The 15,897-nt window shown below is 38.4% G+C and overlaps 1 protein-coding gene across 2 annotated transcripts in view; it reads left to right on the top strand.

Annotated features, from left to right (window-relative positions):
* The first annotated feature begins 6 nt into the window (after nt 1-6).
* The window catches only part of AMMECR1 (Alport syndrome, mental retardation, midface hypoplasia and elliptocytosis chromosomal region gene 1), a 115,235-nt gene continuing 99,344 nt past the window's right edge, over nt 7-15,897 (top strand). The window contains exon 1 of one of the 2 annotated variants that reach the window (XM_004685703.2): nt 7-540. In XM_004685703.2, coding sequence (XP_004685760.1) covers nt 68-540 — 473 coding nt within the window. In that variant the 5' untranslated portion in view covers nt 7-67. The remainder of the gene's footprint in view (nt 541-15,897) is intronic. The other variant, XM_004685704.2, reaches the window with a different exon arrangement.

The following is a 15,897-nucleotide window of genomic DNA, read 5'->3' as shown; positions in this document are numbered from 1 at the left end:
GCTCGCCCCCGTCGCAGCTCGCCTCACTTATGGGTCGGAAGCGCTGCGTGGGGGAGACTGTTCCAAGATGGCGGCGGGCTGCTGCGGGGTGAAGAAGCAGAAACTGTCCAGTTCGCCCCCCTCTGGCTCGGGTGGCGGTGGTGGCGCCTCCTCCTCCTCCCACTGCAGCGGAGAGAGCCAGTGCCGAGCTGGGGAGCTGGGACTAGGAGGCGCCGGTCCGCGGCTCAACGGGCTGGGCGGTCTAACCGGAGGAGGTAGCGGCAGCGGCGGTACCCTCGCTCCCCCCCAGGGCTGCGGCGGCGGCGGCGGGGGGCTTTCCCTGTCGCCACCTCCGAGCTGCGGAGTGGGGACCCTACTTTCTACCCCGGCCGCCGCCACCGCTTCCTCACCCTCCTCGTTGTCCGCCGCCTCGTCCTCCTCACCCGGCTCCCGGAAGATGGTGGTGTCAGCGGAGATGTGCTGCTTTTGCTTCGATGTTCTCTACTGTCACCTGTACGGATACCAGCAGCCCCGGACCCCCCGGTTCACCAACGAGCCCTAGTGAGTACCGTGCCCTCCGCCCCCCTCTCCCTGGCGCCCGGGATGGGACTCGGAGTTGAGGCAAAGTCGCGTCCGCCTCCCCGCCGGCGGCTGCCCCTGCCCCTCACGCCGCGCGGGTGTCCGGAGCTGCGGGGCCACTCGTCCTCCGGCGGTGCACCCCGCGTGGCTGCCCTCCGAGGCCAGCACCCCACTCTGGGAGCCGGGTGCGCTGCGATCGCCAGTGATGGCCCGCTGGCTCGCGGAGGTGTTCGCTGCTTTCTCTTTGCTCGAACTTCGAGGAGTTTTGACCGTTTCTGTCTCTTTCTCTCGCTGTCTCTCTCTCACGCACACACACTCTCGCACTCTCTCTCTCTCTCTCTCTCTCTCTCTCTCACACACACACACACACTCTCTCTCTCTCTCACTCTCACACACACACTCCCTCACACACTCACACACACTCACTCACTCTCGCGCGCTCTGTTTCTCTTTCTCGCGACACCCCGTTTCCCCACCGCCCCAGTTTTGGAGAGCTGGACTCTCTCTAGGTGAGGACCCTCTCCTCACTTTGGTTCCATGACCCCGCGTGGAAGCCCCGCGGCCGCTCCGCCCCGCGTCCCTTTGCCAGGGAGAGTTCCTGTGTGTCCCGCGACAGGGTGCGAAAGAGCAACTACCCAACTTCTCTGTTCAGCTGCTGATGGGACTTAGAGCGCCTACTTGATGGGAGCTTAGGAGCCTACTTGCCTTTTCCTTCGGGTTTCCCTGTGTCCTGCGGAGGGAGGAGGCTTTTTTTTTTTTTTAACGAAACACATCCCCCCCCCCCCTTACTACCTTACTACCTATTTTAATCCTCACATGCCCAGGAAACTGTTGCTAGCGAAGCGCACCGCTGGCTCATTCACATTTGCAGAGTGAGACGCCCCCCCCCTTCGCCCCCCGTTCTGGGTAATGGCTCATTCAAAGAGAGCTGTCCCAGTAGAGCCACTGTCAGTCTGTGCGTAAACGTGCATTCGCTTTTGTGACAATGTCCCTTTAAAACAAATCTCCTGTAGGCTCGACCATTTGAGAAATAAGTCAAACCATCCCAACAGTAAGTGTACAGGCATTTTTATGGTTTCCTTTGGCTTTGTAACTTTTAAGTATTTTACCCTTCCAGTGTGTGGTTGAAATTGTTTAAAATAGCACTGTTATGGCGAAAAGCCAGGTTAGTTCTAATCCCTGTCCATTTGGATGTGTGGGAGAGGGAGCATATGTTTTTTTTTTTTTTAATGTGTAAACTGAGTGTAAACTGACTTTTTTTAGTTAAATGCTAACAGAATGTAAAGCCCAAGGAGGGGCAGAATGACAAAGAGGGTGATTGTTTTTATTATGAATGCTTAGCACCAACAAGAAAAAATAATTGAGAAAAATTTCAGTGAAACTTATACTGAAAGCATCAACTTTTTTTTTTTAAAGCTAAAACAACTACCCCTTGTCCCCATATCATAAATACCTGAACTGATGTGTTTTTTTTTTTAACTGCTACTTTTCATTTTGTGAGATTAGGGGATTAGAGTACTACAGTATAAGTATAAACACTTCTGCCTAAATTAAAAATATTAAATTAATATGTAAAGTGGAAATTGCAATAAAGTGTCCTGGAAATTATGAATTTGTGCCGTTTTTCTTTGACCTTGATACTTTAAGTGTATTTAATTTTGTATGACTTCTGTGCATTTTCTTTCTGCCTTGGTTCAACTTGGATATTGGTTCATAAATGCATGAGAAGGCATTTGACTATGTCAGGTAAATTCAGTGTCTTTATAAATTTCATAGTTTTAATTCTAGGAAATTAAATCCTAGACCTTAGTCGATTTGCTTTTTGGTTAACAAGTAAAATTCATTTTGAAAGACTGCCATGTTAAAAAAAACCTATGAAATATTTATTAGCTTGAATCACTTATTTGTGACTTTCTGCCTTCCCTTGGATGCCTGAATGTATTAGAGCCAGTCCTGGATTGATACATAGGTTGACTCTGCAAAGTCATGGGACTGCAAAAATTCACTCCCGTTCAGTTGCATGCGTTTGGCAAAGGCTGTTTTAGAATTCACGCTCCATTGCTCCAAAGCATATGAGAACACACTTACAGGAGGTGCTATTTTCACACATCTTAAAGTGAGTTTGGGTTAACTGAATGACTATAATAAGAATTTTTAAAGCAAAGTGAGCTTGACCAGTTCATACAGAAAATGCTTTTGGAAATATCATTTACCAGGGCGACTTTGCACACATATTTAGGTATTATTTCTCTTCTAAAAGCCCATCCACTGGATTTCTTTCTCATAGAATGAAACAGACCAAATAAAGCACATTTTTGACCACTGTGGATATGTTGGAACAATGGTGGAGAAATAATAATTATTATAATTTAGTAGTATTTGTGTCATGTATTTAACAAAACAGTAAGTTTGGAGAAGACACTAAACATGGCCAAGGATAGAATGAAAGTTCACATAAATGACAGAGAGCGGCTTCTTATTTTTATTTGTCTTAAAGTCATTTTTGAGGTGTATGGTGGAAAATTTATCTAAAGTGGTATTTGATTATGAGGTAAAACAACTGTTGTTACTGACAGTGCCATCATAGCCACCACACATTTTCCTTTCTGTTTTACATATTTAATAGCCTTGTGTACTTATTAGTGTGGCTTTGTGCTTGGGGTTACAAGACATACATAATTTTTTTTTTCCTTCTCAGAGTTATTAGTATCATGTTATGCCCAGAGGTCTTTCAGGTCCTCTTCTCTGTCTGCCAGACCATGCACTTTTGAAAAGTTCAGATCCTCAGGTGGAAAATAAAAACAGTTTTTATCCTTCTCAGGACCTTTCTGTCAAAATGCCTGTAATTGGAGAAATCTGCCTTTTATAGGTTTAGAATTTCTATATTCATCAGTTATCATTTCACTCTGAAAAGTTATCAGAAATTTCCTGTGATCTGTTTCAAGTGTTGGTGAGGGAATATATATGAGCAGTCTGTGTGGGTACAGACGCGTTACTCTTTGTTGCTGTTTCGTGGAGTACATACCTCATTGCAGAGAGGTGAGGTAGGGTAGCTAGAGCAACTTGGGAGGATGGTGGAAACTTGTTTAATGGAAGACAGCTAACACTTATATTAAGTTAGGGGTGCATTACTAAATTCTTGGTTTCAGGTGTACAGGCACAGTGATTTTCCCACAGAAATAAGGCTCAATATGTGATAAAAATTATGACTGTGCATGCATGGTACTCCTCATTGTCAGAGCTCTTGGATTTACCTGGGACCCCTAACCTCTGTGCCAGGTGTTGAGCCAGTAGACTCCTGAGTCTTCTCAACCCTGGCTGCACATTCCAGTCACATGGGAGTTTTAAAAATATGGACACTTGGGTACTAACCCCAGAGATTCTGGCTTGATTGTCCTTGGATGAGGCCTGGACATCAGGATAGTTAAAATCTCCCCAGATTATTTTACTGTGCAGCAGACATGGATGCCCACTGGTTATACTTTTTTAGGCCTTTCTCCTGAGATTTGGATTAATTTAATCTAGGGTGGTGCCTGGGAACCCGAATTTTATGAGCATCCTGGGTAATTTTGGCAAACAACTGGTTTGGGAAACACTTGAAGTGTGGTCTGCAGAAGTCACCTGGGAAATGTTGGAAATGTAGGCCCCCACCTCAGACCTCCTGAATTAGAATCTACATTTTTACAAGCTCCCCAGGTGATCTAATGCATATTAAAGTTTGAGGAGGAGTGGTTCTCAAACTTTAGAGAACATCATAATAATCTCCTGTAGTGCTTGTTAAAACACAAATTGCTGGGCCCAATTCCCAGAGTTTCTGATTCAGGCTGTCTGGGGTGGGACGGTGAATTTGCATTTCTAACAAGTTCCCTGGTGAGGCTACTACTACAGTTCCCAGGACCACACGGTGGGAACCAGCAGGGCAGAAAGTGGTGAGGACTTAAATAAGTACTTGAGCGACTGTAAGGGAATGGCAGTTTTCACTGCCAGTTTCCGGTATAAAACTTACTGCCTCCATGCCACTATCTTTTGCCATGTTCTTTCTAACTTAGCACCAGGGAGACCAAGTACTGCCTAGAATGCCAGAGTCTGAGGTTCTTGGGATGGTTTCAGTTTTCTTGGAAGCCTTTGATATGAAATTAGGTCTTTCTGTTTTGTTTTGGTAATTGTGAAATGTAAGGAGCACATTAGGTGTCAAAACAGCACAAATATAAAGATGTTAAGTTGGATTGATTTTAATAAGTAAACCCCATTCAGCTCCCATACAAAATGATTTTATGATTAGCTCACTAAATAACATGTGATAAGATTTTAAAGGCTTACACTTATACTTAATGCTTGCTAGGTTGCATTTTAAGAATTTACCTTATTAGCAAAGACATATTAAAGGATCTTGCTAAGGCTCTTGGATTGTTCAAGCTTACATTTAAAATTCTGTGTTGCATGTCTCATCCCATGAACTTTTTAATCTTCTTATCACCTTTGAAGTTAATGTTATACTACATTTGGTATAGACCTTAGCACATAGAAGATTCTTCACTATTAAACATCCATAAGTATGGTTTTCCTTTGCAAAAAAAAAATGTATTTTTTAAAAATCATCTCTCAGGTATGCAGATTTTGAGAGATTCCCTTCACGTAGTTGGATAGTTAACCCTTTTTTGTCTGGTCAGCATGTTTGGGAAGAATTGGATTGTGTTCCAGAGGTGAAGTGGGCACTTGTTTCACCAGAAGGGTAAAAGTCCTATCACATGTTAGTTGGTCATGCAGCTCAGGTCAAAGAGATGTCAGCATTTTAAATGCAAGCTATTTAATTTTTGTTCCGCCTTTTTTTTTTTTTCTGTAAAGAGTTACCAGAATTGCCAGAGGTTTATGTCATTTGCAGGTGATGCTACTAGGTCATTACAGATTTTCTTATCATGCTGGCATAATGGTAATAATGTGTAGTTTGGTTTTAAATGTCTGGTAATTTGTTGAGCATTTTAAAGGTTGATTTTCAGCAATTTTTATTTCCACTGGGAGACAGTCTGGTCTCCCATAGAAGCCAGTGTGCTCCATGGTTGTCATTTAATGCTGTAAAAACCATCAGTGATTGAAGTAGAAGCATGCAGAAATATAAATTACAGAAGTATTTTTATATCTGTACATAAAGGTGTATATAGGGCAAGGTATATTTAGTTGAAAAGAAAAACTCGATGGTTATTTTTACCTTCTCCCCCATATGGCCAAAGAGTGATAATCTAGCTCATCACTTTTCTTGCTTATGAGTTGTGTTTGTGCAGTATTCAGGTCCTAGCTAGTGGGTGGCAATCAAGAAGGAATCTCTAGTGGGATCTTCTTTTAGTCCAAAGGAAAGAAAGTCCACTACTGAAAGGGTGGAAAATGCACTGTAGCCCATACATACATTTTTTTTCTTCTCAAAGTATGAGTTTCTCAGAATCATACCAGCATTCACAGTATTGTCTTTTAAAAATGGTACACTTTTTGAGATTGTATTTCTGATAAACACTAAAACCTATCACAGATTATAATTTTGAAGTCAGTTGTTATTCTTATTTATAGACTATTTTCCTTTTTGAGAATGTGTGAAGCGCTCAAACTTGTGCAATGAGATTAGTCAGAGTTCCCTATTTCAATAGGCATTATTCTGTTCTCTCCCTGTCACACATGCTTGTCTGTTTTAAAGCAGCACAATGACCAGGGCTTTTACATTTAAATTTTCTTAACTAGTCTTTATTTTGAACTTGTGTAATAATGTCCCTTTTTGATACTGTTCGCAATCAGTTAAACTAAGTGAGGACCAGCAGTAAAAGCCAGGGACTGCCAAGAATGGACCTTCAACGTGTAAACTGTCTTTCACAGTTAGTAATTGGATGTTGCTCACAGGACATTGGAGACATGTGGGGAACTAGTGGTTGTGTAGGTGGGAAGAGTGGATCCCCAACAGTAAATTTATTTAGAGTTAAGCTTCTGTACTTACAGTGTTGCTTAGAGCAAAAATGTACCATACATTTATGTAGTAGAAAGAAAAGAGCCCAGAGGAAAATATATGGTGTAATAGTATAGTTTGTTGGGTGGAGCATATTTTATGTTTGGCCCAACTATAAGTGGTATCTTTTCTATCAAGTGTGGGTCTGTTTTCTACAGATCTTAATGTATCATACTTTTCAAACTTGTTCAATCTTAAAAATGTTAGTGTTGAATAGCTGAGTGGAAATTATATGTCATTGGGAAAAAAACTTTGTGTACATTCAGCTGAATGCCATTTTGGTTGGAAACCAGATAAATAAAAGAAATCATTCTATCCTTGCAGAGCTTACAGTCTTGTTCAAAATATGATATAAATATGAAAGTCATTTAAAATACTTTATATTTTATATGTCATTGTAGAGGAGTTAGATATAGGAAACATATTGCACATAAGCATGATGATGTCAAGGAATAAAGGAGCAGTCAGGAACAAAGCTTTTAGGAGAGGATTACGTATAGAGTTCTTAAATGGTAGAGATACAGAGGTTCTCAGTGAAGATTATGTATGATCAGCCAATTTTTAAGTCTTATTTGGTTTTCTCAAGCCAGTCGCTGTCACCACCACACCCCTTGCCATAGTACTTGGGGATTCCCAGCAGCTGCCTTCACTCAGCAAAATGTACTCTCAGCATTACCCCATGTTACTCCCCTTGCTCTGATCTGCAAGATCTTAAAATGTCAAAGAAATTAAAAATAATCTTTTCTCTTGGGAACCCTCTAGAATAGCTCGATAATAGATATTAGATCTGATTATATTTTCTTATATTACGAAGATAACAGTATTTGCAGAAGAGTCCCCTAGAGTGTAAGATGAATTGATAAGGGAAGAGTCTCAAGATAAGGGAGACCAGCTAGCCTTAAGGTTATGAGGTTTTGAGGGCAGCAGGAAATCTGACATTGGGCAAGTGAGAAATTCATCCCAGGGACAAGTTTGTGAATGTAGGAACATTGGCAAAATCAAGGAGTTATTGGCATATATGCAGGGACTCGCACTCCAGAACCAGGTTTTGTGTAGGAGTGGAAAGATTGCAGCTCACCTGTTTTTTGACTTCCATCATTGCCTCTTCTTTTCTTGGCTCTGTGCCTAGCTGTTCTTGTGTTCAGGAAAAGTTTGTTCAACACCTCTTTTGGAATGGCTATGAAATTTGATCACAAGTACCTTCCCTTCCCCCTCTTCACATATACCCAACTGTATTTAATTTGAGAGAAAGGAGAAGACACGTTGCTTTATAGAATTTGGATCAAGAGATAGCTTTTGGATGAGGACCTGCAATAAGATGATTGCATATGAGTAAAGAGTCAATGCAGGAATAAAAACTACAGATTTCCATTAATGGGGGATTTGAAAGGGATAGAGGCTGCTAAAGGAATTCAGAGTTTATAAACCTGAGGACCCAGAAATATGGTGGAGCCACTGAAACACATCGGAGAGGAAGAGAAGGAATTCAAAGAAAAAAAATAGTTGGTGAGGTAAAGTCAGATTTCTTAATATGTGTATTTCAAGTGTTGGCAGTTACCAAATGTCATTTCTTTTCGAATTAGCAGAACCACAGGGCAGAGACAGAGCTATTGTGATGATTTAGTTGGTCTCTTGGGATCTTTTCTATTCCCTAGTTGTGACTTACTGTTCAGGTGGGTAGATCAGTGATGTTTTCAGCTTCTTATACTAGTAAAAATTCCTGACAAAATGTTGAGTTTCCCAATCGGGGAATGCATCCCTAACAGGTTTATACATTTTCTCAGTCTTTAGATTTGTCAATTCATAAATCAGTGACAGTTTCTTTTATTACTATGTATATCATAGTACATAAGCCTTCAACTAAACAGAACCTTCTGAAGGACCACCTCAGGAACTTTAATCCAAGTTTGAGAACTTGGATGAAAGGACCAGAAGTGCAATCTTGTATTAAATGAGAGGTCGGGTGTCCTCAATCTTAGAAAGTAAGAATCAAGTTGGATCTGTTTTGCAGTTTTGCCTGACAATGAAGGATAGATTTTTGCAGTTGATAGGGTAAGCTATATTATTACTCTATGATCTTTGTGATCTTCAGTGGATGGGCAAATGTGAAACATTGTGCTTGACTCCAGGCCTCCTAACATTACTTTTTTAAGTAAAATTTTGTGATACTCTTGATGGTTCTTGCCTTTCCCCTATCTGTTTAATTTTACAGATAATTCACACTGCGACCCAAAGCCACATGCAATGCTGAGAGAGCACAGTTGACTGTATTACGCAGTACCCTGCCAGAAGATCCTGGCCAGCTCTCTAATAATGGAAAGTAGAGAGATTCACTTAACAGCCTATAATAGCTCACCTTGCCATTCCATATATTTGCTGTTAGCAAATAATGCACAGTTCTAGTATCATATCTTATATTGGGATCATGGATTGCTGCAATGTGGTGACACCAGATTCTCTACTGTGCTTCAGGTGTTAAGTGAATCATTGAGTCATTTTCATATAATGGAATCTATGGAACATTGGTTTTGGTGTTCTCAGCATAGGGTTCCCACAGTACTGTGTCTGCCTCAAAGAAATACTCATGAGCTAGATACATTGGTGCACCATTTCTTTCTCTGTGACATCATTGTTGCTTATAGTAGCTTAGCAACCACTTTATTAGGTATAGGTGCTTTGGTGGGGTGTAAATACCTAGCTGGTAAAACTTGGAACTCTGTACATACCTCATTGTAATAAGACAAATACCATTGTGTGCAAACTGAACTATAGTGAGTTGAATTTTTGAGCTAATATGTACTTTTATCCATTTTTTAAAAATATGTTAAGTGGAAGTTGGTTATTCACTAAAGAAGAACCTTGTGAAGGCTTCTTACTGATTAAACATTTTAGACTGTTTAGACTGTTGCTCTCAACTAATTTCATGAAGCTCCCCATGATTAAAACAAAAACTTACCCTGCTTCTTTTGCATTACAAACAAAAATCTTGGCATTGATGTAGGCCAGGTACCTCACTTTGTAGAAAAGGTCTTTGATATTAGGAATAGGTGATAAGAAGTCAGTAGTTAAATGTTTTTCTTCAGTTCATGGACTCATCTACTCCATACTCTTCTTGTCAGTGAAGAAACCCACATAAGAACAAGTGGAGATGACAGTGCTTCTATTTCTGTGACACTGCTGAGGTTACATGTGGAGTATTTGACTCCACACACTTCTCCAACTATTGCCCTGTTTGGCAAGTTGTTTTGCAGAAATCCAGTCTTTCACACTGTAAGCATTGTCTCTGTGGATAAAGGAGTTACACAGGACCAGAGACAGGAATATAGGGGATGTGGAATTAGGGAGGGAGAAAAATGAGGTGGTAGAGAAGTTAGATAAACACTAGGTCAGGATAGAAAAAGGAGACTGAATGCGTGATCTAGAATAGGACTGCTTCAAGAGGCATCTTTTACATTGTACAACTCTACATGGCTCCTTTCGAGCCAGTGGCCTTGATGCTCTTTCTATCATGGAAGCATAGCATATAATAATATAGAACTTGCATATGGGTCCCCTGGGTATTTCCAAAGGACCATGCTGAAAACCATTTGTATAGTGTCATTTGATGAGACCTCTAGGTAAGAGACATAGGAAAAATTGTTTAAGTACATCACAGATAAATATAGCCACTTTATGGTCATTATCAATTTTCTTTTTTATATCTATGGACGCAGTTACAAATTCCCAGGTATGCAGATGTATTCTTACATTTTTTGGTCTGTGTATTTAGTAGTCATATCCTCTACTTAGATGTATGAAATTCCTTTTCTACAGTTGTTCAGTCATTCTTCATAACAAAGATTATGAATAGATAATATTAAAGGATTCACCTAGCGATAATTTCTGATTACAGAATGCAGTCATAGGAAGGCATTCACTGAACATACTCATCTCTTCCAAACCTTGTCTCCAGTGTCTCTTAACAGGAGATAACCAAGCTGAATGACTGGAATACTGGCCATGTTTGGTTAATCAGTTTTTCTTTAATTATACAGCTATATAGTGATTTTAGCATTTAAAATGTGATAAAAAGTACAGAATGCAAATCTTACCATCTTAACAAATTTTAAGTGTACAGTACAGTATTGTTAACTATAAATGCCATTTTTAGTTTATTTCTAAAGGGATATATAGTGATTTTTACATAAATCAACTAATCCTTCGCGGGAATTTTGGGAATCTTTAAAAACTTAAACATATTGGAGCTGCACAGGACAGCCTAATTTAGGTTTTGTAGGTATTTATTTTTCCAAACTTATTGAAAATTAAGAGTAAATTGGATTAAAGGCATTAGAGTCTGAAATAAGCATTTAAAACATGTTTCAGACTAGTAGCATTTCAACTAGTATCCCACCTGGTGTTCATCATTTACTTTCTTAGTATACTTAATGCCAACTAGATGTATTTGAAAAGAACATGATTTTCAAGTTTTCCTTTTAGGTTGTTACTATTCTTTGTTCTTGACGGTTTTCTAATGAATTTGCTAGTAAAAATATAGAGAAATGTCTTTGACTTTACCTTTGATCACTCACTTTGAAGGTACAGGACATTAAAAGAGAACATTAGTTTTGATAGTTGAACTCAATATTTCTGAGTAAATGTGGTTTTTAGGAAATTGGAAGATGTTTTGCGAAATGGGATAAGGTCTTTAAATCCATATGTGCTTAGCCACTTTAGTTAAGCACTTCATGAAATTGGTTCCTATAGTGTACACATTTGCTTTTAATTAAAAAGCTCATATCTAACTGTGGTAGCAGCATCCATGAAATAATAGATATGGTCAAGTCATGTGCTGTGAAAATTATTTATTTACCGTGTTATATGTACAACCAGTAAGAAGTTCTTTGTCATTAGGAAAGCTGCAAACATTTAAAAAATGTTGCCACTCAATTGTAATGCATTAATTTTGATTGGGGAGTAGTTTCTAGGTTCTTCATTTGGAGATGGCCTTTGCACTTCTAAAGAATAAAGTATAGTTTTCACCATGGTGATCTATTTGCTTGTAGACATTTAAAAATGAATATTAATTCAAGTTTCAAAATTTATTTATCAACATTAAGAGACTTTTTTTTTTAATAAAAACACATCTTATATTCCAAGCTGGTGCTGTTTATGTTATGGTAAATTCTAATAGTTCAGTAGGTAATATAGATGCTGTAGGTAGAGCACTATGCTGCACTCCTTTTTGGGTGTGTGTGAGAGGTCTGAAAAATAGGCACAAGGTTTGTGTCCTGACTTTAAAAAGCTTGCAGTAATATTGAGGAGACATGACTCATGAAATAAACCTTGAGGTCACATATGATTTAATGGCCAAATGAATGATGGAGACAGAGTTCTGTAGAAGTTTGGACAGAAAACTAATGTGCACTGGAGTTACACAGTGAAGGCTTCATGGACAATTCAGATTCAGACTGGGTAGTTCTTTCATAGGCGAATAAAACATTCTAGATAGGGAAACAACTTAAAGATACAGAGGCCAATATGAGCATTATACGGTAGTTCGTAGGTACCAGTCAAAGGTAGATTGAAGTGAAGGACAGATTAGTAAGAAAGGGAATGGGTCAGGACACTGTTGATATAATTTAGGCATTGGGAAATGAAAATCTGCCAGTTAACAATTTTCAATTCTTAGTGGCCTCTGAATTGCCACTTACTTGGTAAAGTTGCTCTTTTGTTCAGTTAATTATGCCTCAGCTGCTCCTTTAATGTCATGAATGTCATGAAGCCTGGATAAGAGACTAGGAAATAACACAAGGAGTCTGCTATGTAGACAAAGTTCCTTCATTTATCAATAGACACCAGCATAAGTTAGATTAACATGGTTATATTACCCTTTGCCGGAGTGCCTTCTATGTTTGGTGTTTTTTTCTTCTAGACTTTAGTGTCCCTAACTTGATGTTGGGAAATAGCTACAAAGATCATCCAATTTGAAAAAACTAATTATTATAAAGTTAAATGACTTTAACCAGTTTTTTTCTCCCCAAATTAATGAGAATTTACTTGGATGTTGCAAATTTTAACCATAAAAGTAGGTACTAAGAATTATAATAATTATAGGAGGAGTGCATTGTTAAATGATGTCATTTATTATTAGCTTAAGCGTAGTTTAGTCTAATGGGTGTGTTCCTTAATGGTTCTTAACATGCCTTACTCAGGAATGTTACAAGTCTAAGAAAGAAACTATATAAGCAAATTCTTTAAAGGCCTTTTAGTATTTTTAGAAACAAAAATTCTAAAGTAGCTTCCTAAATTATAAAGAACAGCATTCTTTTATTATGTAGCCCAGTTACCTTTTGGAGAAAAAAAACAAAATTCTCAGTCTTTGGTTGATTTATCTTCAATTGAGACATAAATTTAAAGCCCTAAAATTCACACTATAAAAGTTTTATTTTTAGTAACTCCCTTTTTTTATTCTCCAAAAGTATAAGGAAACTATTTTTCAACTGAGACCTTTGACATGCACAACATAAGCACAAATGTTGTGCCAATGTATCCCAGAAGTGAAAAAAACGCCGCAGTGTTCTCTATGTAGTCAGTGATAAGTAAATGAGTATTGTTGTGTCATAGCCTTGAATTATGAATAATCTGTAATTTGAATTACATATCACTACAGTGAATTGAAAACATGCCGTATGTTAAAAGAAAATGGTAGTGAAATATTTTTATTCAGATTTTTAAAGAAGAAATGGATTTTTATGCATGTAGTTTTTTTTTCTTCTAAGCATTAGTGTTTCATACATGAAGTTGAGGAAATTGACTAGCTACAAAGACGGAATTTTAAAAATAAGCCATCATAATTATTATAAAGTTAAATGACCCCAAATCACTGTTTTTTTCTCCTCAAATTAATGAAAATTTACTTAGATGTTACAGATTTAACCCATCTAACATAGGTAGATTTCAGGCACATATTAAGGTAGGAGGTCAAATAGTTTCTAGTGGTTCTCAGGACAGACCACACGAAGTTTCCTCATTACTCTCAATATGCTTAAAATCTTTATATACAAAGGCGAATGCCCTCAAGGGAGGGTAAGATAATTTTATTTATACAGGGTTGAGCCATTCAGATGCCAATTTCATTTTTCACAGGCTTCAAACAATAGGCATGTTAAATAGGCAGTCGCCTCCATAGTGTAGAGCACAATTAAGGAAAAAAAGTCAGTGGTTTTCCGTTTTGGCTGGGACAAGAGAACAAGTAAATCCCCATTTTAAAGTGAAAAAATGGGTGTGGGTCCAAAGGTTCCTGGTTCCTGTCTCCATTGGGCTACTCTTAGAACTTTGCTGTGTTTATTTCAATTCAGTCTAGAAAAATTCAGATCAGATTTTACAGAAGAGGAACATTTTAGTCTTGAAAGTTTTACTTTCATGAAGAAATATAATTATTCACCATCCCATAAAAACCCTTCATTAACCCTTTACTAATTTAAATTTGTACCAGCCTAGCAGAGCTGCTGGTGCTTTCTTTGTCTCAGAATTGTTTACATTTATTTGACTAGTTTTGTCTTCCTGTCTCTCCTAACCCAAAAGTGAAGTATAAAGCTAATAAGATCCCTTCTCTTTCCTTTCCTCAACATAATTTTTCTCTGGAGTTTTTTCATTTTGAGAATAGCAGTCTTGACTATCTGAAGACTTGGTAGCAGCTGCATTATAGAATTTTTGTCACTTAAATTTTAGCTGTGTTTACAGCTTTGCATTATCTAGAAAGTTATATATTTGCAGAGGGATAGTGGGGAAGCAAATTTATGACTGCTAAGTTTTTCAAACAATAGATTTGAGTAGCTAAAGAGGTGTATAAACACAGTTTAATTAGATTTTCTTTGAATTCAGGGCAGTTTGAGATCTTAAAGATTGCGAGAAGATTTTCCAGGGATGTTTTGAAGCAGAAAATAAGTGAGAATTTCAGTTGTGCTCTTTTCTGTGTCTTACTTAGAAGTGGGTATCTTTTTCTATGTGAATAAGTGAAACCATAAGATCTTTGTGGATTTATTTGATACTGCTTGGCACTTGGGGACTGACCTGTGCAACATCACATGTAACTGTATGCAAGAGGTAAGAACATGTATTCATGGTTCGCGAGGAAGTGTGGCATAGACTAATACTGGTGACACCTGCTTATCTTTTAGTCCAAAATTCCATTCCTATGGAAGATTGGAGTGCTTGTAGGTTATTTGGTACTTTTATTCTTTTTCTACTATTTTTGTTTTAAACTGTATGTTCCCATATGTTTATTTTTTTTTTAAAGATTTATTTATTTGTGCATACAGAACTGGGGCACAGGCCAGAGGCTCAGGGGCAGCGAGAGGCCTCACCAGAGACAGAGTGGGGAACAGAACAGGCAGATTGACGAAGTACACTGCTGAGGGGAGCAGCGGGCGGGTCAGGAGAGGTCTGCCACGCCATGTGGTCACCTCCGGGGCAGGCGGGAATCGAACTCATGCGGAAGCGGCTTTAGATTCTCAGTGCTGTGCTTTAACCCGCTGCGCCACCAGGGAGGGCCCTCCCATATGTTTAAATAAATGTTTCTTAATTATGCTATGGTGAAGTTTTTAATCTGTTGCCTAAGAATGGATTTTACATTTGGTGAACAAAAGAAATATTTTAGCTTTTTTATGGAAATTCTGATGTGTCTGCTCTAACATTAATATAATTTAGATGAAGAAAATAAATTATGAGGAGGCCTGACCCAAGAGGTTCTAAGATATTCTGAAAGCTCAAATGCTATTTTAGCATGTAATTTCCCTCATAAAATGTTTTATGGCCGACTAGTTTATGTCATATTTCTGAATCAAAGCTGGATTCAACACATTAGTCTTTAATTTTTCCAAAATTAATATCTTCTGGCTAAGAACCAACACTGCTTTATGACTCTTAAACTATTTCCTTAAGTTTATCACCATCAATAAAAATTTGTTTTATTTGGGAGCTGTTTATGATAAAAAAGAAACTTTCTTTTTATCATTTCCTGAGTTACTGTGTAGTTTACAATGCAAGGAAAACATCTAGGCCTAGTCAGATGATAGGATAGAATTACTAACTTAGCAACTCATTATGCATATTAACTTTAAACAAGATCCAGATTCTTCAAATTAATGTCTTGGCAAAATGAAATATTATTTAATCAAGAACTAACATTTGCTCATAAATTCTTGAAATTCAGATTTTAGGCCCATAAATTCTAAAGGAACATATTAGTGAAAACCTACCATGTTACCTTTATTACATGCTTATGCTGATTTTTAAAGATACATATGGAATAGAACAGTGTATCTTACAGCATCATAAATATCCCTGAAACTGTTATTGTTGATTTTTTT

This window comes from Condylura cristata, unplaced genomic scaffold, assembly GCF_000260355.1.
Source record: "Condylura cristata isolate star-nosed mole 26May11 unplaced genomic scaffold, ConCri1.0 scaffold00019, whole genome shotgun sequence".
Classification (NCBI taxonomy): Eukaryota; Metazoa; Chordata; class Mammalia; order Eulipotyphla; family Talpidae; genus Condylura; species Condylura cristata.
The sequence above is the reverse complement of the archived record's forward strand: the minus strand, read 5'-3'. Positions and strand labels throughout refer to the sequence as shown.